This window comes from Microtus oregoni, unplaced genomic scaffold (genome assembly GCF_018167655.1).
Source record: "Microtus oregoni isolate MIOR12 unplaced genomic scaffold, Mior012 000036F_ref0000092, whole genome shotgun sequence".
Taxonomy (NCBI): Eukaryota; Metazoa; Chordata; class Mammalia; order Rodentia; family Cricetidae; genus Microtus; species Microtus oregoni.
In genome coordinates, this window is record NW_024543095.1 from 51999 (window position 1) to 79264 (window position 27266).

Genomic DNA, 27266 nt, shown 5'->3' on the forward strand with positions numbered 1-27266 from the left:
CCAGCCTCTGCTTTGCTCTTGAAGAAGAGGACCAGAAGGGCATTGTGCTTGCCCTTCAGACACAGGACCCTCTGGAAGGCTGGGAGCCTGGATGGGCAGAACAACACCCAGGTCAGAGCAAAGAGAACTCTGGGGCACAAATACCTCTGAAGGCCAGAGATCAGGGTCAGTAGAAGTCAGAGAACCAGGGCCATGGCTTGATCACATGTCAGCATGCAGCCTTTCTATGCCCCACTGGCCCATTTTATCCTCTCCTTGCAGAAAGAAAAGCAACAGAAGCTGCTGGGCCCCAGGTGTACATGCACTGAACTGGATATCACAGAGGAAAACTCACGGAAATAGAAATACTGTAAGAAGAATGAAAACCAAAGAACCTGCCCTAAATACAGCCAGTCTCTTTCCCCCAAATGGTAGGCATCCCCGGATACGTGGACACTTAGGGTCATTGCTGACAGCCTTGTGTTTAGATGGGCTCAGAGGAGTGGTCAGTTGTTTAGTATTACACAGATTTCACACTCAGCTAAACTATGAAATAATTTAAGGACTTACATGTTTCCTGAATGAATTTTGCAACAACTAGCAAGTTGGCGCAAAGGAACAGCACTTCATACACTAACAGAGGCTTTTAAAGGCCTTTGTCCAGCATAGTCACATTTGATAGTCTAAGCTCTGTTCCAGGATTCTATGCTTTACAGGTGGGAAACCTGAGGCGCAGGTTAATGGATTTCTCTAAAAACGAATGAATTACTCTCTTACTCTCTCTCTCTCTCTCTCTCTCTCTCTCACACACACACACACACACTCAAACACACACACACTCAAACACACACACACACACACACACTCAAACACACACACACACACACACACACACACGAGAGAGGGAGAGAAACAGAGACAGAGGGGTCTGTTTTTTAATTGTTCCTCTATGCCCAGCATTTTTTAAAGTCATCTCCAGCTCTTCTAAAGGAAGGCACACTGAAGATGCTCAGTAAATATTTGCTGAAAAAAAATGAAAGAATGAATGAGAAAGCGAATGGAATCCAATCAGATCATGAATGGGAAAGAGACTTAAAGGCTGACGCAGTCTCCAAGAGATTGTTAAAACAATTATCATCTTCACCAGTCTGTCTCCTCTCCTCTCAGCCCCCTCCTGCTTTCGGAGATGGAATGCGTCCTCTCAACTTGGCTAATTTCATGCCGGGAAGGAGGGGATTTTTCAGGTGCACTAGACCCTCGCATCTGCACCTGTCCGGGTACCCCAGTCAGTTCATCTACTAGAGCAGAAAGGATGAAGGAATAGGGGCCCAGCAGGCCGCCATTGGGAGGGTTATGGGAGGAGCCCCGAGAGAACAAGGCTGGCGGGGTAGGTAATGGAGGGCGGGGGGGTAGGATGATGGCGACGGGAACCCTAGCGGGGCGGGGCGGGGCGGGGCGGGCGGGGCGGGCCCGCACGTTCCAGCCGGGCTCCAGCGGAGCGCGCGTCGCCAGCTTTGCAGAAGGAGGCGGCTGGCTGGCCCGGACGGTCACATCCCGCTGCAGGGGACCAGCCTCGGCCGCCGCACTGTCCTCTGCACCGGGGACACAGGCCAGCTGCCAGGCCTCGCCGGCAACGCCCCCTGCTCCGAGACAGACTATGCGTGGCCCTCGGGAACGCTGGGGGCCCCGCAGACTCGCGGCCCGCGGCCACTCCGCCTCTGCCCTCTCAGCCCGCAGCTCGGCTGGCGCTGCCCGCCTAGGCGGGCCCGCGTCGGGATGGTGTAGGGCCTGCGCCAGTCCGGCGATGGGCCGCTGGGCACCGAACAACCCCCCCGAGGCCTGACCGACCACGAGGACCCGGCAGGTGAGTGTGGGCTGATCCGACTGCGCGGGTGGGGGCTGGGGTGGGCACCAGGGTTATGCGGAGGAGGGAAAGGAGCGGGGAAAATGGGCTATGGGCCATAGGAAGCCTGGGAGAGCTGCTGCATCCCGCTTGCGTTCTGGACAGCTCCTGACCCCCACAACTCCTGCCTCTTCCAGGATCCCCCCCTGGATGTTAAGCGGATGCCTCCGGGCCCCTCGGCGAACTCGGTGGAAACCATGGCTTCTTTGATGCCTCTTTCCCCATATCTGAGTCCCAAGGTCCTCCTGCTGGTCAGCTGTGACCTGGGCTTTGTGCGAGCAGGTGAGTGAAGAGGACGCCCGCAGTGGGGGTCCTTCAGAGCTAGTGTGGAAGTGAAACTTCTTAACCTGTTAACACCCTGGCACCCCCAGACCGACCTCCCTCTCCTGTGAATGTGACGGTCACTCATCTCAGAGCCAACTCGGCCACTGTGTCCTGGGACGTCCCAGAAGGCAACATCGTCATTGGCTACTCCATTTCCCAGCAAGTACGAATCACCCTGTTTCCCCAACCTGTGCCCTTGGGTCTCTGAACACCCCTGCACATTACTCCTTTGGAGTGTTTGGATGTTACAGAATCCTGAGTTAAGCCTCATGGTCAGGGACCGGGCCTAGGTTGTTCTCCTTTCTCTACATCTTCTTGCAGCGACAGAAAGGCCCTCTGGGCAGCGTGTAATCAGGAAGGTGAACACCACCACTAGGGCCTGTGCTCTTTGGGCCCTGGCTGAAGACAGTGACTACACCGTGCAGATCAGGACCGGGGAAGTGGTCATCATCGTGGTGGTGTTGCTCATGTGGGCTGGTGAGTACCGGATGGGGAGCCAGGGACTTGGGTCCATGATAGTGGGAAGTGGTGAAGGTTACCCGTCAGGAGAAAAAGGAGAGAAAAGGAGTGTGTGTGGGGGGGGGGATGGCTGGTGGAGGGAGGTAATCAGGACAAGTTTGGGGAGAAAGAGAGAAGGCTATTGCATGGCCAGGGATGACGGTTGTATGGGCCCCAGGAATTCCAGGATTTTCTAGAAGTCGTGAGGCTGTTACAGCCTCAAGGCTGTGAATGAGAGGTCAAGATCAAGGCTCAGATGGTATTGTTGTGTTTCAGCTGTGATCGGGCTATTCTGCCGTCAGTATGACATCATCAAGGACAACGACTCCAACAACAACCCCAAGGAGAAGGGGAAGGGTCCTGAACAGAGTCCTCAGGGAAGGCCAGTGGGGACAAGACAGGTGACGTGGGGACCAGTGAGTGTGAGAAGGGTGATCTGGGTGCCCAGGAGTATTCAGTGAAAAGCAGAACAGGCAGCAAAGGGGGGTGGGGCGGGAATGGGATGTCTGGGATGAAGGAGTCCAGAAGGCGGGAGCAGCACCTTTACCTGTCTGAAATTTGAGATTTGGGTAATCTTCTCTCATAGAAAAAGTCTCCTTCTATCAACACCATCGACGTTTGAGTGAACTGAGTGACTGAAGAACCAGAACCAGAAGAGAGATGCACTGATAATGGGGGGTGGGGTCAGGGAAGCCTAAGTTGGTGATCTCTCTGAGACTCCCACAAGGCTGTGCACTCCCAGAATCCCAGGCTGGTACCCATCCTCTTTCCACTGTGAGCAGGGCCAAAAGGTAGGTCTGTTAGAATCTGTACCCCTGGACCTGGGAGTGGATATCAAATGGAACATCTCCTATCTCCCAGGTCCAGGTGAGTCATTTATTCGACCCTATCCCACTAGGTCCCAAATGGGGCCCCATCTCACCTGCATCAGGACCATTGGCATCCACTAGCTGCCCCTACAGCTTGCCTCTGGGCCTCAGAGAGGGCTGTTTCTGTCTGTATTGCCCTCTTCCACGGAGGAAGAGGAAGCAAGCATCTGGGCCTCGAGGCAGATGCCACACTGCACTACTCCAATGTCTTCCACGGAGCCTCAGGTGCTCCCCCCTCACCTGGCAGTCCCTCTCGCTGCTGGTGATCTCACCCCTGGGACATTTTTCCAATAAAGGTTCTTGGACAAACCAGAAGTGACTGTATGGTATGCTGAAGACATCTCTACACCTTCTCAGCTCTCCAAGGGCCCCTCACGCCACCACCAACTTAAAGGAACAGACCCATTATAGGATGTTTGTGTCCATGTTTTCGTCTAAGACGGGTGGAGAAAAGACAAGGAAAGGGTACAGAAGCTAGAAGCCTCCTTTTTTTGGCTTTGTTGAAATGTGGGGGAGGGGTGCAATGAGAAGACACAGAAGTTTTTGCACCAATGGAAACCAGGCCATGTCACCATAAAAGGGCCAGTAGATTTTCTTTCTTTTATCTTTGTCCAGGACCTTGTGCATACCAGGCAAATGCTCTACCACTGGGTTACATAACCGACCCCCTCCCCATTCTTTCAACTCCACCATTCCCTCTGGGAAAATGGTCAGAAGGACTGAGCAGGGTCATGGGGGGCTAGCCAAAGAGCAGCTATCACGGATGTGTCCCTTGGTGCCATGTATCCTCACCCTGTGCATACCAGTGCCTCCTCTCCGTTTTCTCTTTCATCTATGTCTCTGTTTGTTTAACGTTAATAATTGTAATCCACAAAGGCATTTACATTTATACTCTGTACCATATCCAGAGCATTCTAGAAATAAAACAGAGGGGTTTGGGTGCCCCTATAGAAAAAAATTATAATCTGGGTTCTGGGACCTATTTGTGTTATCTGTGAAAAATAGGAACTGCCCTCTACTCGTTCTTAATTTTTCAAGAGGGAGGTAGTGGTGGGGAGAGAAATATTCGTTGCCATTGGCAACCGCTGTGCATGCAAGGTTTTGGGACCCAGCTTCGGTCTGGAGATCATATGCTATGCTTTTTGGGTGGTATAAGTCTTGCCAACCTGGGACCGTTTAGAGAGAGAAGGCCTTCTTTTCTGAATTTCAGTCAATCTATCTGATAACAAAAATTCTTGAGAGCATTCCAATCAAACAAAATAAAGACAATAGTATCTTTTCTTAGTCAATCCCCAGCCCCAGGTGTCACACAGCTCTAAGCTAGGAGGCCAGCCCAGCTCTGTCCGCTGCACTGACCCATAAAGACATCTGGATTTCGGCAAGCAGCCTTGAACTCACCGTTTACCCAATGACCAAACAGGGTGCCTTGCCTTTCCCTAGCCAGTGCTACCAAACCCCGATCATTTCCTGAGACCGTGTTAGAGGTTAGAGAAGCTGAACAAAGAGACAACGAGTTGAGAAGACTTGAATCGTCTCACGGGAATTAAAAGGTTATCAGCTCTGGGTTGAATCCCGGTTCCACCGTTTATTAGCCATTTCAACTTTGGCGTGTGACCCCCTCCTGTTGTGTAAAATGGGACTGTACCTCTGCCCACTTCAAACAGGTATATCCTTGAGCATTCACTGGTCCCTATCAGTATTGAGTGGCCTCGCGCGAGTCACAGAACTTTTGGCGAGGAAAGCGGAGGCTGCAGTTCTGCGAACTGGCTTTCGCTCTCGTAGCACCTGCCTTGTGCTTCTCCAGAGTTAAAGCAACTAAAGCACACTTGGCAGGTTACAGCAAGGAGAAAAGCTGGGGTTAAAGTGATACAGGATCTAGGGGCGGGGTTGGGGAGGGTGGGGACAGACGAAGACTTGCGGATGGGGCTTTGCGTTGAGTTTGCATGCAAGTACAGGATTGGTCGAGGACAGACTTCGACGACCTCCTCTTACGTGCCCGCCCTAGGATTCACTGCGCTTGCGCACATCCGGTTTGCACGGTCGCGAACCCACTACGTGACCTTATGACGTATGTCGCACTCACGTTGCCTGTGCGTCAGTGGCTGGCGCCTTTGCTGCTTGGCGGGTTGTCCAGGTAACCGCGGGAGTTGTCTTGGTCAACGACCATCCGAGACCTGGGCGTCACGCAGTTGAAGCACCTGAGGACCCTGCTGAGCCCTCAGGTGAGGAATCGCGTGACTCCCATTCCCCGGCCACCGGGAGTTCCAAAAGAAAAAAAGTGGGGTAACAGAAGTTTATAATGTTGAGCGCCTGCTGTGTGCAGAAGATTGTGAAATATCTTTCAGTAGGCGACGTGAATTGCTAAAGACCGCAAACTTTGATGGCACCGCATACAGCATTTGAGTGCCAGGCCCCAAGCTTAGGCTCTAGGGGTCGAGTTACGTCACAGGCTGTGAGGGAGAGGCGCATATCTAGACAACGAGCATAAATCTACACAGGATGAAATAAGCGCAAGGCTGATGCTTCATTTGAATTGTGAAAGTGTGTCTCAGATTCAGAAGCGGCTGGGCTCTAGGAGAGGAGCCCAAAAACATGAAGGATAGGTTTGGGAGTGAAGGGATCGGAGTTCAGGTTTAGCACTGATTTGACCAAAAGGTATCTCTGGCTTTAACCCTCATCATACGTGGCCTTTCTGTCATTAACTTCGTCATTTGGGAAAGAAAAGCCGTAGTTAGAGCAACTCCAAGAACCTTAGGAGAGAGTTAAGTAAAGTTCAACATATACACACACACACCACACACACACACACACACACACACACACACACACACTATAAACATGGTTCGGTGGCGCCAAAGGCCGAAAATCCTAGCAATTGGGAAGTGAAGACAAGAGGGTCAGGAGTGCATTCTTGGCTGTATAGACAATTCAAGGCCAGCCTGGGCTGCATGAGACTATCTTGAAAAAAGAAAACAAAAATTGGGCCAGTGAGATGGTTCAGTGGATAAAGGCACTTACCACTAAGCCTGACTCCCTGAGTGAGCCCTGAGACCCACACACGGGAAGGAATGAGTCAATTCATGCAAGTTGTTCTCTGACCGCCACACAGGCACCGTCCCACCACTCACAATCAATAAAATGTAAGGAGAAATTCTTTTAACTTTCTTTTTTTTTTATTTATTCTTTGTGTCTTTCACATCATGCATCCCGATCTCACCCATTTCCCGTTCCCTTGCATCCAGCCTCTGCCCCTGCAACCCCCCCCCACACACAAATAAAATTTAAGATAAAAAAGGAAAAACAGAAAAAAGGACGAAAGGGGAAATCTCGTCAGGGAAGCTGCAGTCTGGCACAGAGAGTCACACGGTATACTCCTTTGTCCATACATCTTTACATGTTCATCGCAGAGAATCATTGGTCTCGGCTACACTACCAACACTGGGGCCTCACCGGGACTCTTCCTGGACCTCCTGTTGCTGCCTTGTGTCGTGGAGGTGTAAGGGACAAATGGAAAGGGCATTATGAATTGGACAGCTGTATGAAGAATGATAGACCACAGGGAAGGACATGGAAATGGAGAGGACAGGCTAACAACACAAATAAGGCTGGCTGTGGGGGAGACGGCTCTTCATCAGCACGAGCTCTCCGGCATCCACTTGAAAGCTAGGCACACCTGTAATTGCAGTGCTGGGGAGGCAGAGACAAGGGGGTCCCTAGAGCTCGCTGGCCAGATTCATGAGCCCCAGGTTCAGTGAGAGGAGAGACCCTGTCTCAAAAGAACAAAGTGAAGAGCAATTGAGGAAGACCCTTGATGTTGACCTCTGGCCTCTTCATGCACACCCAAACAGGCACATTGGCCCCCAACATATAAAAAGAATATGCTACTTGCAGAGGATGTTGCTGAGTACTAGAGCATGTGCTTGGCATGCGTGAGCCTCTGCATGCGTCCCGAGTACTACAAAAAGAAATCTGTTACCTGATCATGGTGCTGCCTGCCTGTAATCGCAGAATTTGGGAGGCTTGCTGTGTGCACAAAGCCAGCCTGACTACAGAGCCAAGACCTCCTTTTAAAACATAAGAATAATGTGTGACTTTTAGAGTTTCCTGGAGAAGTAGGGTGTAGTCCTACCTCAACAAGATATGCCGTGCTTTGTTGCCGCCCATGGGAGGCCCGCCCGTCTCTGAATAGAAATAGAAGAGGAGTGGATTGTGTGTGTGTGTGGGGGGAGGTGAATGGAAGGATAGTGAGGAGGGAAAAGTGCAATCAGGATGCAAAATAAATAAAATTAATTAATTAAAAAAAAAGAATAGCCAGGCATGGTGTCTGCAAAACGAGATAGAGGACTACATAGAGAGACCCTGTCTCAATAATAATAATAATAATAATAATAATAATAATAATAATAATAATAATGGCAACAGTAAATAAAAGTATATGGCAGAGCTCTTTCTCTCGGGCCTGTGGCATCGGCAAGATGAGCAAGTGTCATGGTCTCCGTACTGCCAGGAAGCTCCGCAGCCCACTGGGACCAGAAGTGGCATGAAAAACAGTACATGAAAGCCCACTTGGGCACAGCCCTGAAGGCCAATCCTTTTGGAGGTGCCTCTCATGCCAAGAGAATCGTGCTGGAAAAAGTAGGAGTTGAAGCCAAGCAGCCAAATTCTGCTATCTGGAAGTGTGTCAGGGTGCAGCTCATCAAGAACACCAAGAAGATCACAGCTTTCGTCCCCAATGATGGTTGCTTGAACTTCATTGAGGAAAACGATGAAGTTCTGGTTGCTGGATTTGGTAGAAAGGGTCATGCTGTAGGTGATATTCCTTGGAGTCTACTTTAAGGTTGTTAAAGTAGCCAACATGTCCCTTTTGGCCCTGTACAAAGGCAAGAAGGAAAGACCAAGATCCTAAATTTTGACAGTGGAAGCACAGTAATAAATTTTCCTATTCTGAAAAAAAAAGTATATGGCTGAATTAAGTCATTAATACATATGCCACAACAGCATAAAGACAGAGTTATAGCTTGTGGAATCAAACATACATGGATTCAAATATTGCATCTGTCATCTAAAAACTGTATGTGTGACTGAGCACCTTTCTTAATTTTCAGTGCCTCAATTTCCCCATATGTAAAATGGGAATCATAATAGCTTCTGCCTCAGAGATACGAGGTGAGGTACCGACTGGGTGTCAAGCAGTTATGAAAATGCCTGTTCTACTTTCCATTCCACTCAACCCCCAGGCAGTCCAGTCAGGCACGTATTGCAGAGAAACGCGTCCCCATCGATTATGGGTCTTGGGGATGTTTGCACTGTGTAAGGAGAGCAGAAGTCGGTTAGAAGAAAGGAAAGCTGAAGGGATCGAGCCCTCACTCGGTGGTAGAACAATAAAAAGTTGTACTCCTTGCTCAGTAAACTGGTACTGTTATCTGTCACTTCAAAATACCCTAATGGAAAAATTGGAAATAGAACCGTTTGGTCTCTAAAAAAAGATGATGTCATGGTGCAGCTGGACCATATGCCCAGGATGGACAGCCTTGAAGGAGGATGAGCAGCCAAAGCTGATGAGGCGCCTGCACCCCCTTCTAGCCGATGGTAGTGAATGGTTGGCTCATGACCATGGTGGTGGTGCCGCTATTTTCTGGTTGTAGTTTGAGGATTTGGGGGCAGTGATCCCCCTGCTGGCTCTGGACGTATTTGGGTTAGGTGTAGAAAGTAAAGGTGTTGTAAGCCAGATCTCTAGTAGCCCAAGTGGTGAATCCAACATTTGGCGTAGGAGCCAAATTTCATCTCAGGAGCCTGAGAGGACAGCTGGTGAGGGACACGCAGAGTAATTCACTGTGTGGTGATCACGTATTTTCTTTTTTGGTTTTTCTTTTTTAAGTCAGGGTCTCATATAGCTCAGGCTGACTTCAAACTCGCTGTGTAATTGTGGAGTACTTTGAATGTCTGACCGTCCTGCCTTCCCCTCCCAGGTGTTGAGATTTCAGGCGTGTGCCGTCTTACCTGCCATTCCCATATTCTTTTTATTTCTTTGCTTACTCTTGTGCAGTGCGAAGGCTCACACCTGGGGACTGATGAATGCCAGACAAGCGCCCCATTATCTGGGCTGTACCCGTTTTTGCAGTGGTCACTTTCACCACGAACCTTTAGTGGACACTTAACAGGGGAAAGTGACATTGTTTATCCCAAGTCTCAATTCTAATTCTGTTGCTCCTTGTTTCCAAACTTACACTGTCTCTGTATTCCTGCCCAATAAATCCAAATCGTTAGCGGCCTCCAGAGGCCCTTCCTGAGCTAGCCCAGTCTATGCTTCCTGAGCTAGACCAGTCTACGCTTCCTGAGCTAACCCAGTCTACGCTTCCTGCCCTGCCTCCTCTCTTGTTGGCAGTCTCAACTTCCTTAAATTGCTGGTCCTTGGCCAGAGCTTGACTTTGTTCATGCTACTCATTACATCTGAAGTAATTTACCATTCGATGGCATCCCTTCTTCAAAGTTTAATCTTGACCATTTAAGCATAAAATTGTCTTGGACTTCTCTAAATTATTACTATACTCAGAACATATTTTTCTAATGGGACATTTCCAATTTCTCAGCGTCCAATTAGAACCTAGGGTAGGATCTGTGCTTTGCTCTTTGTCTATCTGTCGTCTTCCAGCCAAGTGTCTTTGACAGTAAAGTGCTGGAAAACATTAATTGAATGAGTAGCTATAAAGGCTAAAATTTATCAGATTAATTGATTTTTTTTTTCAGTCGCAGACCTGAAAGATGAAGGATCAAGGAGGCCATTGCTTTTGGAACGGTTGATGCGTTACATTTGTATCATGAGTCTCAGAAAAACACATTAGGTGAGAAGGAGATGTGGCCTGGTAGTACAGTGTTTGCTTGTCTCGAGTGAAGCCCTGAGTCCTGTCCCCGGCATGGTATAAACTAGACAGGGTGGTGTACGCCTGGAATCCTAGCACTCAGGAGGTAGAGACAGGAGGATCAGAAGTTCAAGTCATCCCTACCGTACAGTGAATCTGAGGTCCGTCTGGGCCACGTGAGGCCCTGGAGACTATTATTCTTACAGTTCAGGTATCCGAGCAATTTGTCTCATTTTGTTTAGTTTTGAGAGAAAACCTGTGACGTAGATGTAGAACAAAGGCACACGAAGACTGATGGACCTGGAGACGCTCTGTACTCTGGAGACCAGCGCTGTGTTTACAGTACCCCTTTGCCTCTGCAAGATGGAGCTGCGAAGGTGACTTGTATGGCCTGGTCCCAGAACAACGCTAAATATGCTGTCTGCACAGTGGACCGAGTGGTATTGCTGTACGATGAGCATGGGGAGCGGGAGAGACAAGTTCTCCACCAAGCCAGCTGACATGAAGGTAAAGAGGACTCACATGTGCTCCAACACGTTATCCGAGAAAGCTGTGTGATCTGCCTTCTAGCCGTAGACATGGGCAATAGTCTACTCTATTTCTCGCTATAAACTTTCTGGTCTTTTGGGAAATGTGTGTTTTTTCTTTTCTCCTTCATTTCTACTCATTATCTTTGTTTTTACTCCTAGTGTGGCTGGAAGAGCTACATGGTAAAGGGCATGGCTTTCTCCCCTGATTCCACTAAAATTGCCATCGGACAGACTGACAACATCATCTATGCCTACAAGATTGGAGAAGATTGGTGAGGACAGGATGGGGGCTAGGCGGGTTGTGGCCACTAAAGAAGAGTTGGGCATGGGAAATACCTCGCTGGGATAACGATGACATCAGGCATGGAAGGCAGGGACTCTCTAGAGCCTGATTCTATTGTGTCCACCTCTGCCTGCCCCACCTGTCCTGCAGTCCCATCCCTGGAGGGATGAGTGTAAGCCAGCAGAAGGTCCCGAGAGCCAGTGATATGCTGTGTCATTGGCATAGCTCCAGGGCTCCTTGGGGACCCACTCACTTCTCCATCAGACCTCCCACAGAGGGCCATGTTGGGCAGTTCATTGGGAAGTGATTTTTTTTAAATATTTATTTATTTATTATGCATACAATATTATGTCCAGACCTCATTACAGATGGTTGTCAGCCACCATGTGGTTGCTAGGAATTGAACTCAGGACCTTTGGAAGAGCAGGCAATGCTCTTAACCACTGAGCCATCTCTCCAGCCCCTGGGAAGTGATTTTTAAGGTTGCTTCCTTGCCTTTTGTCTGACAGGGGTGACAAGAAGGTCATCTGTAACAAGTTCATCCAGACGGTAAAGTTCAGAGGTGAGCCGCACCTGCTTCCCTCCTTGTAAATGAAACAGGAGTTGCCTTTTTCAATGTCTGACCCCGACTTGACCTGCTAAAGAATGGTGTTGTCACCTGCTTGAGAGCCTTGTTGTGTCCGCTGCCTGCCTTTTCCCCCTGGAGAGGACTAGAATGACGGTGTGTGGTGGGTGGCGGTTGTTCTGAGTGTGCCAGTCCACACAGGCGGGTCACCCTTTCACCCCTTCTCATACAGAGTGCTGTCACCTGTCTACAGTGGCCTGCAGAGTACATTATTGTCTTCGGACTGGCTGAAGGCAAGGTAACGGAGGAGAGGGAGACACAGGTGAGGTATTAGGGGGGGATAGTGTCCTGGGGTGCCTGGCAATATGGTTCATCTTTCCCCTGGAGCTCAAGTACATACTTGAGAAAAATGCATGAGGACTAATTTTGTCATTTGGCGTTTTTACTTCTGTTTCTCCGTGCCTGGCTGACACTGTAAGTAGCCTAGCCAGACTTGTTTGGTTTTCAGGTTCGATAAGCAAACACTAAAACTAACAAGTCGTCTACCATCTATGGGACAGACTCGTATGTGGTGGCGCTGACAACCAAGTGAATAACAGAAGTAGACTGGGACTGTCAGGACAAAGCTGCATTTGATGGAAAGGGGACTGTCACGGGGCGGAAGTCCCTCCCTCTGTGCCCACCTCTCTGCCTCTGCCCTTCAGTTGCTCTGGGAAAGGCATCCTCTCAGGTCACGCAGACGGCACCATCGTCAGGTATTTGTTCGATGATGAAGGCTCCGGAGGGTCACAGGTATGAAGGGCGCACACTCACTCTGGGGTGGGGTGGACATTCCAGGAGCCCTCCCGGGGAAGCTGCAGGTTTAAGCACCATTACTGGAAAAGGGCAAACTTGGAGAGAAGCGTTTGGTGCCATCACGGAGACTGGTGTTCAGGAGGCTAGAACTCACTATTTATAGGGAGGAGTGGGCGGAAGGGACCTTGAAAGAAGGGAAATAAAGACTCTAAGGGGGACAAAAAGTGAAAATTATTTCCATTTATGTAAATACATACATATACACAAATGTATGTATATGTATATATATGTATATATATACATGTTTATGTAATGTATATACATCCAAATGCATAGGAGAAAGAAGTTAACAGCCCATCAAGATACCTCAGCAGGTAAAGGTGCCCAGTGCCAAACCTGACAGGACCCTTGCCATGCAAGGACAGAAGTGACTTCCGCAAGTCATCCTCTGCCCTTCGACCATGTGTGCACATATGCAAATGTGCGCACAAAAACACACACAAATAAATAAGATGTTAAAGAATTAACTATTTTTTTGGAAAAAGAAAAGATAGACATACAGGGAAACTTTGCTGTTTTTCTCTGTATAATTTAGTACTGTGGAATCGTTTACATTGTGAGTTACCCACATAATTCAATTTAGCCCTTCTTGAAGCCATGTACTCTCTTGGACCTAGACAGTGTTGGTTACTGTGTGTCGTCTCTCTTTGGGTGGCTTTACTAGTACGTACCAGAGGTCTCAACACACCACTGTGAGTACACGGCCCGTGTACACATGGCATGCGTGTGCTCATGATACAGAGACAGGCTGTGAAGCCTTCAGAATTCGGGCGTGTTGATGTGGGAAATGCTGGCAGGAAGGCTCACTTTCTCTCTGGGGTGGGATGGTCAGGAGTGTGTGGATCAGCTGCTAGCCTAGCATTCTCAACGAACAATTGAAATATTCTGTCTGTCCCAGGGGAAGTTGGTTAACCACCCATGCCCACCGTATGCCTTGGCTTGGGCAACCAACAGCATCGTGGCAGCAGGCTGTGATCGGAGGATTGTGGCCTATGGAAAGGAAGGCCACGTGCTACAGACTTTTGACTACAGCCGTAATCCTCAGGAACGTGAATTCACCACAGCTTCAGCAAGTCCTGGAGGCCAGTCTGTCGTGCTAGGAAGCTACGACAGGTAGGTCCCCCGGCCAGTTGCATCTTTTTTTTTTTTTTTTTTTTGATTTTCGAGACAGGGTTTCTCCGTAGCTTTTGGTTCCTTTCCTAGAACTAGCTCTTGTAGACCAGGCTGGCTTCAAACTCACAGAGATCCGCCTGCCTCTGCCTCCCGAGTGCTGGGATTAAAGGCGTGCACCACCATCGCCTGGCCCAGTTGCATCTTCTACCTTTCTCTGTGAGCTCTGCCCTAGCCAAGTTCTGAACTGCAGCGGGTACCTGGACAGAAGCAATGTCTGTTGAAAGGGATTCTCAGATTGTCGTCTGCTTCAGGATGCGCTGTGCCTACTCAGCCTGGACTCCACAGCAGAGGCCATCGCGTTCCCCATGTCCCCCTGCCTTGTCCCCACTATGCCATTGTGTTCTAGTTTGAGAGGAAGACTAAGTAGCCGTCCTCATCGCCAGTGCCTGCACTGGCATGGTCTTTAATGTAGTCGCCATTTGGTGAATGAATAAAGAAACAGCCAAGCAGCTAGGGTCAGGTCTCTTTGTCTGTCTGTCTTTATGTCCTTCCAATCTCACGTGTCTCCTTAGGTTCCGTCCTTCTTTGACTCCTACACTCTGTTTCTTCCTCTTCCCTCTCCTGGCTGTCCGTTTGTTTCATTTGTCCTGCTGTCCTGGTGTCTCTACTTCTGGCTTTTGTGTTGTTGTTGGTTTTTGAGACAGGGTCTCATTCTGTGGCCCCAGCTAGCCTGTAACTCACTGGGTAGACCAGGCTGGCCTCCAACTTACTGTGATCCTCCTGCCTCTGCCTCTCTCCTGTTGGCATTACAGGCGTGTACCACCACACCTGGCATCCATCTTCTACCTGCTCCTTTCACCCCTACTCCCTCAACTCCCCGCACCTTTTCCCCTCCCGTTGGCCTCCTCGCTGGTCTGCCCTTTTGAGTTTGCTTCCCTTTCTGGTAGAGTGAGATGCTTCCCTATCAGTTCTGGTCTATTTTCACTCTTTACCTTTCTAGACTCCGGGTGTTCAACTGGAGTCCTCGAAGAAGCATCTGGGAAGAGGCCAAGCCCAAGGAGATTGCCAACTTATACACCATCACAGCCTTGGCCTGGAAGCGGGACAGCTCCCGGCTCTGTGCGGTGTGTTGTAGGAGCCCCTTTCTGTACTGGCGATTGTCTCCAAACTACAGTAAAATAGAAACTACTCCCTATGCCAAGGGAGTCGCTCTACTCTGACACAAGAGAACTCCAGCTGCCTTGTGACTTCAACCTAAAAAAATCTACTGTTAAAGGCAGGAAAGGGAAACTCACACTTTCCAGGAGGCCTTGAGGGACACGCTTGTCCAGGACAGCCTGATTTCCCCTCATTGTCCAACCCACATGTGATCCCTGTAAGTCCTGGGATTGCCACTTTTTTTTTCTGATATGTTCAGAACCTGCCCACCCTTTTGCTGGCCACTTCTGTCTAGATTGTGACACTGAGGTCTGAGGTCTTGGGGTATATCCAGATACCGTCCTTGGCCAGCGCGCCGTGCATCGCCTTCCATGCTGTCCCCCCCTTTCTCAGGGCACCCTCTGTGGTGGGGTGGAACAGTTTGACTGCTGCCTCCGAAGGAGTATTTACAAGAACAAGTTTGAGCTGACGTATGTGGGACCCAGCCAGGTCAGCAGCTGATGACCTAGCATGCTGAGACCTCTCGTGGCTCATCTGTCCTTGTAACATTTCCCCCACCTGCTGGCCACAGCCACAGTGTCAAATTTAACCTTCCTCCCTCTGGCAGAGCTATCGTAGGGAGCTGAATGTGTCAGGGCAACTTCTGGCAACCCTCCTGCTACGTAGTTGTTCTAACCCATCGCAAGCAAAGGTTTCACACCTGGCTCAAGAGATACAGGGATTGGTGCCTGTATCTCCCCAGTGTGAAGCTGTTCTCAGCGCCGCCCACTAGAGTTGTGGACGTGTATGATCACTGGCGAACTGTAGTGCGCAGGACTCTGTTGTCCCAGAGGCACGCGTCTCACTCTCCCACTTCCCTTCCTTCGCTCTTATTACCAGTTTGTTCCTGGATCTTTCCAGTCTCTCCAGAAATGTTTATCCTTTCTCTGCTGTGTTAGATCTGTTAAGGACTGAGAGTACAAAGGTAATTTATCTGTAAGACATCGCACCAGGGCCAGAGATACGGCTCTTACTATTCTTACAGAGAACACAAGTTCAGTTCCCAGCGCCATGTTAGTGTCTCACAATCACTGGGTCTTCAGCCTTGGGGATCAACACCCTCTTCCGACATCCGGCACCTGCACTCACCTTTGTGCACACCCACCCATGTAATTCAAATTCTTTGTAAAAAAGACATTGTGCTCTGGTATGTGGCCAGTGAGCTTGAGGCCAGCCTGGTCTATATAGCAAATTCCAGGCCAACCAGGGCTACATGTCTCAAAAAAGAAAACAAGTAGAAGAGGAAGAAAAAGAACGAAAATCTTAGCATTTAGGAGGATGGGCAGTTGGAGATCACCTTAGGCACATGATGATATAATAACGATAATAATAGGTTCATAATTATATAACAGTAATGATGATATAGTATTCTGTCTTCATTGGTAAAGAGCTTTGTACTAAGAAGTGCAGGAACAAAGTGAGTGATTAGTGTTACCGAGTAGAGCTCTCAGAATCGAATGGCCATGGACAGCCCAGGCCATGGGGAAGTATTTCCTAGGTAGCAAACCCCTGTGTGGGTGCAAGTGTTGTCCTTAGCAACAGCATCCCAGGCCGAGGGAGAAACAAGGTATCCTGGAGTTGCGTGAGGGACCAGAGCACCTTCACTCTTCTCCTGCTCTGGGAAAGCCTGATGGGTTGGACTGGTCCCTTCCCGGGTGATAGTGAAGAACCTGTCTTCAGGGACCAGGGTGGTGCTCAAGTCCCACTATGGCTATGAGGTAGAAGAGGTGAAGATCCTGGGGAAGGAACGGTACTTGGTGGCTCACACATCGGACACGCTGCTGCTCGGAGACTTGAACACCAATCACCTCAGTGAGGTAGGAACCGAGAGAGGAAGAGTGGGTAATGGGATGTCTTGGCTTGCTAATTCTGAAGGTGTGGGCCCTAAGAAGTAAGATTCCCCATAGGATACCATTCTGATATTATTTCCTGGAATATAAACTTCCACAGTCAGACTGGTTTCTCTTGGAAATATGAGGATCAGGGCAAGAGTCTGATACAGAGAACCTTTTGTGTAACTTCAAAACCTCCCTGAAATCTCTTCCTTGCCACTGACATCCTCCAGCCTTGTCTTGGGTGATTGTCTACATTGTCTATGATGTTTTCTCCTCACTTTGCAGATAGCCTTGCAGGGATCTGGTGGCAATGAGAAATATTTCTTTGAAAATGAGAATGTGAGTAGCCGCGATTCCCTGCTAAATTTAGGGATTTTCCTGTTTAGACATCATCAAATCCTAGACCCTTTAGAATTGGAAGGACTGTATTTTTTATATTTATGTTATTAGTAACCCTTATTATTAGTAACTAGTAACAATAGAAATGTAATTTGCATTTCACAATCTCCACTTTATGATTTCTGTCACCAAATGTTCCAAGCATGGAAGGAAGAACTAAGACTAGCTTAGGATCGTGCAGAAGGTGTAGAGACGAGCATGCCACATAGTATGTCTGTAAGGATGGGACTGGCGTCAGCTACCCTATCCGTACTTACTGCTCTGTGAGCTTACCAAAGTTACTTCGTCTTTCTTAGTGTCTTAACCCACACAGTGAACGAAGACAGCACCTATGTCAGAGGGAAGCACTCATCCTTCCCTGCCACATAATCGTTAATAAACCCCAGCTGCTGAGAGTCATGACCTATTGTTAATACTTGCTTATCCACGCCTAGTGCTGTTAAGTCAGAACTTTTTGTTGCATTTATATTAATTTTTTACCTCATCTCTTACTCATGAGCATTTAGAGTGGTTTTTTGTTTCTTTGTTTGTTTGTTTGGGGGGGGGTTCATTGTTTGATTTGGTTTTATTTTATTTTATTTGAGACAGGGTTTCTCTGTGTAACCCAGGCTGACCTGGAACTCACTCTGTAGCCCAGGCTGGCCTCAAAATCAGAGAGATCCACCTGCCTCTGCCTCCCATGTGCTGGGACGAAAGGTGTGTGCTGCCACAGCCTGCTGAGTATTAATTTTTTAAAGGTTTATTTTAGTTGAATGGCTATTTTGCCTGCATATATGGCTGTGCGCCATGTGTGTTCCTTATGCCTTTGGAGGCCAAAGGAGGGCAGTGGGATCCCTGGAACTTGGTGGGTGTGAGCTGCCATGTGGGTGCTGGGGATTGAACCTGGGTCCTCTGGAAGAACAGTCAGTACTTTTAACCACTGAGCCATTTCTTCAACCCCTAGTTGTTTGGGGGGTTTGTTGTTTGGTGTGGTTTTAATCACATTACTGCTACTTGCTGAGGTCCATGCTTAGAGCAGAATTGCTGAATCATAGGAGCAGCTGTGCCTTCAGCCTGACTAAGTGTCTCCCATTGCTCTCCAAAGAGGACGATCAATGTCCGTTCCTCTCCCAGTCAGAGTTCCTATTCTTCCACATCCTCTCCAGGACTTGAAATGCATGGTGTGTGTGCAATGCCGTTTCACTTACTTATTGTTCACTTGGATTTCTCTTCTGTGACTTCCAGTTTCTCATCCCTTATGCATTGTGAAAGTCAAGTGGCCTCTTTGTTAGAGATGTGAAATTGTGTATATAACCTCTGATGGTTACTTACATTGTAGTTTTTTTCTCAGTATGTGTGGCTTGAGTTTTCTCTCTTTTAGGTATCTTTAGTATTGAGACATTTAAAATTTTATTGTAGTTATTTATGTAATGGAACCGGTTGGGGGAAGCATTATGCCATGACACTCAAGTAGAAGTCACAAGACAACCTGAGAAGCCGGGCAGTGGTGACACACACCTTTAATCCCAGAACTCAGGAGGCAGAGGCAGGTGGATCTCTGTGAATTCAAGACCAGTCTGGTCTACAGAGCAAGTTCCAAAGGTACACAGAGAGACTCAGTCTTGAAAAAAAAAAAAGACACTCTGAGGCGGTAGATCCCTCCTTTCCACTGTGTGGGTCTAGAGGATCAGACTCAGGCCCTGTAGCACACACCTTTAAGTATTAATTGAAGGGCCAATGGGATGACTCAGCCTCTAAAGATACTGGTCCAAGCCTGATGACTCAGCTTTAGTCCCTCAGGAGAAGACCAACTCCTGCAAGTTGTCTTCTGACTTCCACGTGTGCTCCTTACAAAATAGAAACAAAGAACTAAAAATGTAATTAACAAATTCTTAGTTTAAAAAATTGAGTCTAGGGATGTAGTTGAGTGGCAGAGTGCAGGGGAGCCCTGTGTTCAATCACCAGTGCTGCCAAAATAATAGTAATTGTAATTGCTGGTTTTTGAGGTCTCGTTTAAAAACTTTTCCCCATATTCCCTCCTATATTTTAACATTCTTAAGTTTTGCTTTCCATCTGGAATTTATTTTTGTATGTGTGTAAACACATTTTTTCCATCTGTGTAACCATTTACTGAAAGCCCACTAATTTGTTATACCATCCCTGTCATAAGTCAAGCTTTCGTATACATATGGGCCTCTTCTTAAGATAGTTTCCTATTTCATGAATATTACATTTCACATCTGAGCTCAGAAACGCAGGTATCTGCACTGGGAATGATATGTAGGCCAGGAGGCCTAATTCTCGTGGCGGTGATAACTCAGACCTCAGACCCGTCCATTCGCTCACGCCATGAATTTTACATATTTTTCAATATATGTAAAATGATAGTCAGTTCTCTGAGTCACCAGTCCCTTTTAATGTAATTTATATATAATTTCAGGGTCCCTATGTGGTCCTAGAGGCTCTAGCAGACTTGGCTTGGTTTGGCTTTGGTTGCTGTGTTGTTTTTCAGTGTTTGAAGGCAGGGTCTCATGTTGCCCTGACTGGCTTTGAATTTCTGGTCCTCTTGTCTCAGACCCCTGGGTACTGGGATTATAGTCAGTATGATATGAGTCACCATGTCTACTGTCATAATTTCTGTCTCCAGGTTATCAGTCTGTGTGCCGGCTGGTCCCATTGGTTATGCTCCTGCCTCAACTTTTTGCCTTGTGCTTGAGCTCTGGGTGTGAGCCACTGAGCTTCACTGAGTGAGCTCTCCTCAGGGCTTCCTTTTTCATCGCCTCACTTGTGCATCCACTGTTCTGGTGACTCCGCGCAGCCAGGGTGACATCACCAGGTCATTTCATTCCTCAGCTCTCTCTGGTACTCAGTAACACGGTCACCCTCTTTCACTGTCTTTTCAAGACAGGGTCAAACGAGGCAGCTGGAACTGGCCTACATAGAAGGGCCTGGCCTCAAACCCCCACTCTTTCTGAGGGCTGGGTTATAGCAGTATACCACCATTTCTCCATGAGATCTATCTAGTTGCCTATAAAGCCAAGTAAAACATTTATAATTCTAGACAAGTTTATTGACAGTATTTCTCTGTGTGGCCTTAGCTGTTCCTGACTGTGCTTGAACTCTCTCAGTAAACCGGGCTGGCCTCAAACTCACAGAGATCCACCTGCCTCTGCCTCCTGCATGTTGGGATTAAAGGTGTGTGCCACCACACCTGGCAAGACCCAGTATTTTAAGCATCTTAGAAAAATCGTGCAATATTGGTCATTTGTGGTCCCCATTGATACCTCTGGACTGATAAAATGTTCCTAAATCCCAACATGATTATAAAGCCAGCATTCTAGAGACCAAATGCAGCCCTCTACATGGTGGGGTTCGCTCTTCTTACCCTGTCTTCTTTGCAGTGGATCTGATTGGCAGCTACAACATTGGTACTATCAGTCACGAGAGCCGTGTGGATTGGCTGGAACTTAATGAGACTGGGCACAAGCTTCTCTTCAGGGATCGGAAACTTCGTGTGAGAGGGGTTACTAGGGTTTTAGGCCTGGGCTGGTCCACAAGCTGTTACCTGGGACTGTGGGGGCAATGCAGGACATAAGTTATTGGTTCCATATGCCATTAGCATAGCAAAGTGGACGAAGGATAGTCTATACGCTGTCAGAACCTGACCTAGGGACCATTCCAGTGAGAGCTTCACTGCAGACTGTCAGCTCACTTTGTTTGTAGCCCTACCTGCTAATCTGGCCCAGGGTTACTCTCTAGTCTGACCTTCACCTGACTATACCTTGAATTAGATCGTGGTTGTTTGGTCATCTCATACTTGACCAGTCAGGATATACCAACTTAGCACAAACTCCAAGGGCTGGCAACTCAACACATAACTGACTGGTGGATCATTTCACTGTGGGGGAAAGGGACAGAACCAAATGTCATCAGTGCACGCCTCCTAATTGTGCTGTCTCCCTCTCCAGTTGCATCTATATGATATTGAAAGCTGCTCCAAGACAATGATCCTCAACTTCTGCTCCTACGTGCAGTGGGTTCCCGGGAGCGATGTGCTGGTAGCCCAGAACCGAAACAGCTTGTGTGTGTGGTACAACATTGAGGCACCCGAGAGAGTCACCATGTCCTCTATCAGGGTACGTTGGTGCCAGGAGGCCCAGGTGTGTCGCTCTAACTCATTAGCGCTCCAAGGAGAAGTATGTGGAGACCGTGTGGTGTTCTCAACCCACCACCCACAATCGCTATGATAAAACTGGCAAGCCAAACTTTTACCCCCTCCCCATACTGGCATGGCCTCCAGAATTATCCTTGCTTGCGTTTCCTGACCTTGTGTTGCATTCCTAGAGATGAGGCCACATTCCAGTGGCCCTGGGACTATATAAAGTCACCATATGGCATTCTTTGCAGTCTAGAAGACAGACCCCAGTAGGAGGGATGGTTCCATGCCATCATCCTTGTCCTTGGTCTTGGCCATTCAAAATCCCTCCTTTTTCAAATTACACATAAAACACTCTTTACTGTCCCATCGCAACACCACACACCACACACACACACACCACACACACACCACATACCACACACACACCACATACCACACACACACCACACACCACATACCACACATACACACCATACAATAATACACCACACACCACACATCCCACACACACATCACACACACACATACACACACACCACACACTTACCACACACTCATATGCAAGCCCTTGAAGGCTCTCAAGTTAGCCACCATGTAACTTTCTCTCTCCCCACAAATAATATAGGACCTTGCAAGGCTTTGGCTTTGGTTACCTCTCTTTTTTCTTTGTTGAACAATATTTTCATTCTAACCTTTAAATTTTTAAATTACATTTATTTATTTTGTGTATGTGTGTATGCATCTATGGAGGCCAGAGGACAACTTGTGGGAGTCTGCTCTTCCCACCATGCGGGTCCCAGGAGTGAATGCAGGCCAACAGGCGCCTCTACCTATCGACCTTCTCTCTGGTTCTTTGTGCTAATCTTCGTTGTTGCTGCTGCTGCTGTGCTGGAATCAAACCCAGGCTTCAAGCACACTGCACAAGTATTTACCACTGCGCTTCGAGGAGTAGTAAGGGGTTCCTTTAGTTTTGATGGGTTTTTGTTTTGTTTTTCTTTCTTTTTTTTGTGTGGGGTTTTTTGTTGTTGTTTTGGTTTGGTTTGGTTTGGTTTTTTGAGGGATTTTTTAAAAAAATTTTATTTATTTAATTTTTTAAGAGAGAAAACAATCTTTTTTTCATTTTACATGCCAATCCCAGTTCCCACTCCCTCTCCTCCCACCCATTCCCCTGCTTTTACCTCCTAAGTACTTGAGTGCTGGGATTAAAGATCTGGGCCGCCATGCCTTGCTATAAGATTTTTTTTTTTACTCCCAAAATGGGCATCATTCATATTCAATGTCTCATTCTTTCTCTCCTCTCCTTCCTCCCTGAATGACCTGGAACTGGAACTTGTAACCCAGGCTGGCCTCCATGAGTGCTGGTATCACAAACACGGGCCACCACACATGATTTATGACACTATTACCTTATATGGACAGAATTTAGATTTCCCCACTACCATATTTCTTCCTACTTTTTCTTCTTGCAGTTTTGGTCTCCCCTCAGGAATTAATTTTCTGCCTGGAGAATATCACTTAGAAATCCCTTTGGTGAGGGTCTCTTTAGTGGAAGATTATACTCTCTCAGGTTTTGATGATCTGAAAGTAGCTTTGTTTAGCTTTTGTTCTAAAAACGCTTTGGGACTAAGTACCCAACTTCAAACTGACAGCTAACTTTTCTTAGCTTTTTGTAACATGTTATCCCAATAGATAACATGTGTTGTGCACATATGTGCAATGCCTGCTGAGGCCAGAAGAGGGCATCAGACTCCTCAGAGCTGGAGGTACCGGCCACTTGCTGTGAGTGCCCATGTGTACTGGGAACCAAGCTTGGGCCCTCTGCCATAGCAGTGTTCTTAATCTCTGAGCTATCTACTCTTGTCCCTTTGGTTGCTCCTAAAACCTACTTTTTTTTTTTTGGATGTTTTGACACTTGACTACAATTTTTGTACATAGTATTTTTCCTCATGAAGGGGTCTTGCCATATCGCACAGACTGGCCTCAGATTTCGGGGCCCAGGCTGTCCTCCTGCCCTGCCTCTTGAGAGATAGGGACTGTAGTCACGGGCCACCCATCGGGTTAGAGGGTTTGGGGGTTGTTTTTGCAGTGGATGGCTAGCGACTGAACCTGTACATTAGAAGTAAATTCTCTGGTACTGAGCTGTACTCCAGCCTTTTTACATGAATTTAAATGATATCCCATGCAGCATATGTTGGGTTTCATGTAGTTCTGAACACACACATCGTGCTCAGTCTTGGGAACTTCTCGGCCACTCTCTCTCGGAACGCTGTTACCATTCTCCCAGGAATTCTGACTCAGCATATGCTACGTTTCTTGCTCCATCTTGTTTGCCTTTTCAGCTTCTTCTGTGTCTCCTTCTTCTGCTCCATGAACATTCCAGATAGTATCTTCAGATCTCTCCTTCAGCTCCTTGGCTCACTCTTTTCCTTGTCTGCTGCTTATGCCACAATTGGGGTTTTGCTTCAGAGTTAAATTTGGGCCAGGAACTTCTCCATGTTCAATGTCTCAGGCTTCACTTCCATAAAATTTTATTTGATTCTTTTTCCAGTATGCCCAGCCACTCCAGTCTTTCCTTAGTTAATTTTCCATGTCATTTTTATATCTTCAAATATGTAATATTTAATTTTATTACAATGCATTATCTATAACTGCCATTTTTAATATCTAAAATGCTTAAAGACCTAAAATTATTGTTTACAATTGCAATTTATTCTTTCGTACTGGTTGTGTTGTATGTGCGTGTGCTTGCACACATACACCCACATGTTACTCTGAAGGCAGTCTCTACTTGTTTTCCTGCTGAGATGGTTGTTTGCTTCTGTAGCAATCAGAATCCATGGTAAGGCTGTGCTCCGCTTGCTTTGGTGCCCTTTGCTACAGAACGGGCTAGGCTGGGTTTACTCAGAGACTGACTCAGCCCATCCACGTGCTGAAGGCCTGAGGCTCATTGTCGGATACATGCATTTGCCTTCAGAGCAGCACCCCTTTCCTGCTGCTCAGATTTTAGCTTTTGGCCTTTGCCCTTCTGTCTTTTCTCTTTTTTATTGTTTATTTATTATTATTATTTTTTTTTTGGTTTTTTGAGACAGGGTTTCTCTGTAGCTTTGGAGCCTGTCCTGAAACTAGCTCTAGTAGCCCAGGCTGGCCTTGAACTCACAGAGTTCACAGCCTCTGCCACCCAAGTGCTGGGATTAAAGGCGTTGGCCACCACCACCCAGCTAAAAAATGTCATTTTACTGATTTGTTTTGTTTTGGTTGTTTTTTTTTATTTTTAAGGGGGGATGGGTAGCATAGAGGTGGGGAACAGTCTTAGTGATTTTGTCACGTGAACTAAGCAGTGCCGGAAAAGAAAAAATATGTTCTGGGTTCAGGTTCAAGTTGTAATTTAACTGGAGGACCCCCAAGACTATCTCAGTCTGGCCCCTGGGGAAATGGTTCCATGGATAAGGGTGCTTGCTGCTAAGCCTGATGACCTGAGTTCAGTCTTCAGAGCCCACATGGATGGACACACACATGCTAAATAAATAAACGTGAAAAAGTAATTATATAGATATATATTACAGGGTTTCTCTGTGCAGCCCTGGCTGTCCTGGAACTCACTCTGTAGACCAGGCTGTCCTCAGACTCACAGAGATCCACCTGCCTCTGCCTCCTGAGTGCTGGGGTTAAAGGTGTGTACTACCACAGCCTGACAAAATAATATACTTTAAAAAGAATATCAGTCTAAGAGTTGAGAAGATAACTCATTTGGTAAAGTGCTTGCTGTTCAAGTAGAGGGGCCTGAGTTTGAGCCCCAGAACATACAGCAAGAAAGTGAAGCGTGTTAGTGTTGTTCTTAATTCCTGCAGGTTAGACAAGGGTTACGCGAGGAAAGACACAGACACGCGGCAGTCCCACGTGGGTGCACTTTTAATGGAGGAGGGGCAACAAACAGGTGGGGAGGGGCATGCAAACACAGTAGGGAAGGTGGGAAGGAAAAAGGGGCAAGAAGGGGCGAACTCGTGACTTGTCCTTGCTTTTAACGGAGGATGCAAAGGCTTCTGGGAAATGTGTCCCGAGCTTGCGTGCGCTGGAGTCCAGAGGGATGCTGGGAGTTGTAGTGTTGCAAGAGAACAACATTTCACCCTTTTGGTTTGATTAAAAAAAATTGGGGGACCTTAAAGGGTAGGGAATGGGGGCGTAGTCCAGTCTCTCATGGCTGCTTCCTGCTGGCTTTGGGCGTTGAGGGGTCCAGGGAATGTCCGATTATCTTGGCAATGTCCCATTGGCGTTTGCGGTCGCTGGTGTAGTTGGTCACTGATGTCCAGGGTTGCTGGCTGGTGTAGTTGGTCAATGATGTCCAGGGTTGCTGGCTGGTGTAGTTGGTCACTGATGTTTGAAGTCCTGGCTGGTGTACTTCATCAGCATGCAGTCTCGCCTGCTCCCAGACCCGTCGGCGTTCCTCAGGAAGCAAGTTGTTAAAGAGAATCATATAAATATCATGGTAAGTTAGGCTGTAAGATTGGGTTAAATATTGAAACTCTTTTGTGAAATTAGTGGGGTTAGCCGTATACGACCCTAGTAGCTTAGAAATATGTGAAAGTTCCAATAAGGCGAAGGGGACGTGCACCCGAAGTGGGCCCTCGACCCCAGCTACCTCTCGTAAGGGCAGAACGGTAGCTGGTTTGGGTTGATCAGGGTCTGCTGCTGCAGCAGCGGCTCGCGAGCACGTAAGGGGAGGGGTGAAATTAGGCGCAAGGCGGCGGGTGGGGTTAGCGCCTGAGGGGGTCTTGGAAGACCGAGGCAGAGGGGTGGGGCGGGGAGGTGAGACGGAAGAATCCGAAGTCGATTCGGACGGCCTGCGCCTGCTGTGACAGGAAGAAATTGTTAATTGTCTTCGCAGTCGAGTCCTGCTGCGAGAGAAGTTAGGTGAAGCTGGATCGGAAAGGCTGGGATATATGAGACGGGGGGAATGAGATTTTTTGGGGGATTCAGAGGAACGGGAAGGCGACCCAGAAGGATGTTTACGCGGAACTCCTGGAGACCTAGGAATGAAGCGTTTAGAGGCGTGGGGAGAAGGTGTAGGCGACTCCTTTTTGTACCTAAAAGAAACTTTTGAAGGGGGGGATAGAGGAGGTGGCCCCCGATTGGGCAGGGCGGGAAGGAGTGGTCCCACGAGGTCGGGGAGGCGGGGGGTCGTCAGCGGGGTCCATGGTCGGAGCGGAGGGTTCCTGGAGGGAGGGTAGAGCCAAAAACATGTGAGCCGGTGAACAGTGTGATGAGGTAGATGGGTCAGTTTTTAGAGCCATATAAAAGAAGGCCATCACGTACATTAATTCCTTCCATTTAGCTGACCGGTGACAAAAATTTGCCAGCTCCCGCAGGGTGTCAGGGTCAAATGATCCCTGGGAAGGCCAGCGGACGGAGCCTTGTAAATTGTATTTAGGCCAAGTCTTGGAACAAAGCCGTGTTAACTTGGAAAGTTTTATGGAGGGAATGAGGGCGTGAGGTTCGAGAGCTTCCAGAAGCTGCCCGAGTGGGGAAGATGGAGGGATTGGTTTAGAATTTTTTGAGCCCATGGCCGAAGTGTAGCCCAGCCACAAAAAGGTACCAACAAAGTACCGTGAACACGGCAAGCCAAAAACGCAGGCGTCCGAGCGAATTTGGGGCGTGTTAACACTTAACTGCCCCGAACCCAGCAACCGTACGGGGGAGAAAAAAAGCCCCGGCTGGGAGGAGACGATGAAGCTCTTTAGGAGGTGCCGCAAGGAGCGGCCCGAAAGGGGACAGGAAAAAGTTAGAAAAAAAAGGAAGAGAAAAAGCCCAGAGCACCGAACTCCGGGTGCGCGGACTGAGCATTTCGGCCGAGGGCAAAAAACCGGGGGAGGCAGGTTAGCAACCTAGCCCTAGCCCGGGGTGCGCAAAGAAAGCCGGCCGGA

General features: G+C 48.1%; 1 protein-coding gene and 1 pseudogene across 1 annotated transcript; both read left to right on the forward strand.

The window, feature by feature from the left end:
• Positions 1–1450: 1450 nt before the first annotated feature.
• Positions 1451–3882, forward strand: LOC121432948 (annotated as a pseudogene).
• A 4179-nt stretch (positions 3883–8061) lies between these two features.
• Positions 8062–8409, forward strand: LOC121432862 (40S ribosomal protein S23-like). The gene has a single exon (XM_041631024.1). The coding sequence runs from the start codon at positions 8062–8064 to the stop codon at positions 8407–8409; it is 348 nt and encodes a 115-aa protein (XP_041486958.1).
• Positions 8410–27266: the final 18857 nt, after the last annotated feature.